Source organism: Phyllostomus hastatus, unplaced genomic scaffold (genome assembly GCF_019186645.2).
Source record: "Phyllostomus hastatus isolate PE091 unplaced genomic scaffold, TTU_PhHast_1.1 phas_contig_17, whole genome shotgun sequence".
NCBI classification, from domain to species: domain Eukaryota; kingdom Metazoa; phylum Chordata; class Mammalia; order Chiroptera; family Phyllostomidae; genus Phyllostomus; species Phyllostomus hastatus.
The window spans coordinates 44,465,919-44,467,351 of record NW_025333664.1 but is presented as its reverse complement, the minus strand read 5'-3'; the positions used below and the strand labels follow the sequence as shown (position 1 = coordinate 44,467,351).

At 50.5% G+C, this 1,433-nt stretch overlaps 1 protein-coding gene across 1 annotated transcript; it reads right to left on the bottom strand.

Annotated features, from left to right (window-relative positions):
* Positions 1-335: 335 nt before the first annotated feature.
* Positions 336-1,433, bottom strand: SSTR4 (somatostatin receptor 4). Its single transcript, XM_045832621.1, is given in 6 exon segments — positions 336-396; positions 398-646; positions 648-1,058; positions 1,060-1,116; positions 1,118-1,154; positions 1,157-1,433. Coding segments are annotated over 6 exon segments (1,092 nt in total).

Below are 1,433 nucleotides of genomic sequence, written 5' to 3'. Positions count from 1 at the left end.
AGTCACATGCAGGTGGCTATTCCTCCCTATCATCCTCTTGTTTTTCACCCCTTGAAAAATAGCCAATAGCTTAAGAATGACTAATATCCTAGGCCAATTCTCAAAGGAGTCCTATCCCCCCAAGAGGTATCCTTTTGAGAGCCAGAGTCCTAGAGAAAAGAGAAAGCAGAAGAGTTCTGATGCTTATGGGGCTGGCACCCAGATTGGGAGGTGGCCATGTGGGAAAGAGATGGTGGTTCTTAGATGAACATCCAGGAGAGGCAGTTTGCTGGACTGGAAGGGTGGTGCAGACCACCTTGAAGTGGCCACACAGAATAGGTGGTAAAAAGGGCTCTTCAGAAGGTGATGGTGCTGGTGAAGGTCACCTGCTCGTAACTGGGTTTTGGTTGCAGATTACTGCTGGCAGGGGAGTGGGGAACATATACATTCTGGCCCACCTCTGCTCTAGAGAGCAGTGGCATTGTAGTCCAGTTGCTCTTCCTCAGAACTGCCAGCAGGATCCAGGAGGCAGCAGCACAGGTACAGAACTTGCTGGGAAGAATGGCAGAAATTGTCAGGGAAGAAGCCATAGAAGAAGGGATTGGCACAGCTGTTGGCATAGTTGAGGATGAGGGACATACAGTTGATGGTAACATCAGGCTGGTCACACTTTTAGTAGCTACCCCACATAGAAAGACATCCAGCAGAGCACAAAGACAGCCACCACCATCAGCACCAGCCATATATTCTTCTCTGAGCATCTCTGCTGCTGCCAGGCAGCCCTTAGTGCCACTGCCATCATCTTATACATGATAAGCAGGTAGCACAGGCTGATGGCCAGGCCCAGCAACAGCAAGCCCAATAGGAAAGTATAGACAACGAAGACCACCCACCAGGCTGAGTGTGACCAGTGCAGGTACCAGGCCAAAGCCAGGTTTCTCTGGGCTGGCCTGGCATCCAGGAAGATGGTAATGGTCAGGGTCACAAGCAATGAAGACAGCCACACACCCAAATTAATTAGCTTGACCATACTGGATTGATGGTATGTGGCTGTGAGCAGTGTAGGTCTTATTTGAGCACTTAAGACAGAAGACACTGATGAACATGTTAAGGGCATCTATGCTGAGCACTCCACGGAGCCGGCCCAAAAGGCCAGTGGCACAGGGAAGCCAACAGGCCATGAAGGGTAAGCTTAGCATGAAGAGCTCATCAGTGATGGCCAGGTTCAGCAGGTAGATGTTGGTGGCTATATTCATCTTGACATAGAGGAGGATGACGAAGATGACCAGTGGATTGCCCACCACACCTACCAGGAAGACCACATAAATGCATTGGATGGTGATCATGTTTGCTGCTCCCATGTCCCCTGGTTCTGTTGCCAGTGACTCTTCTGTGGGGCACTGCTTGCAATGGCTGCCTAGAGCCAGGCTGTCTGTCAGAATCCTCACAACCAT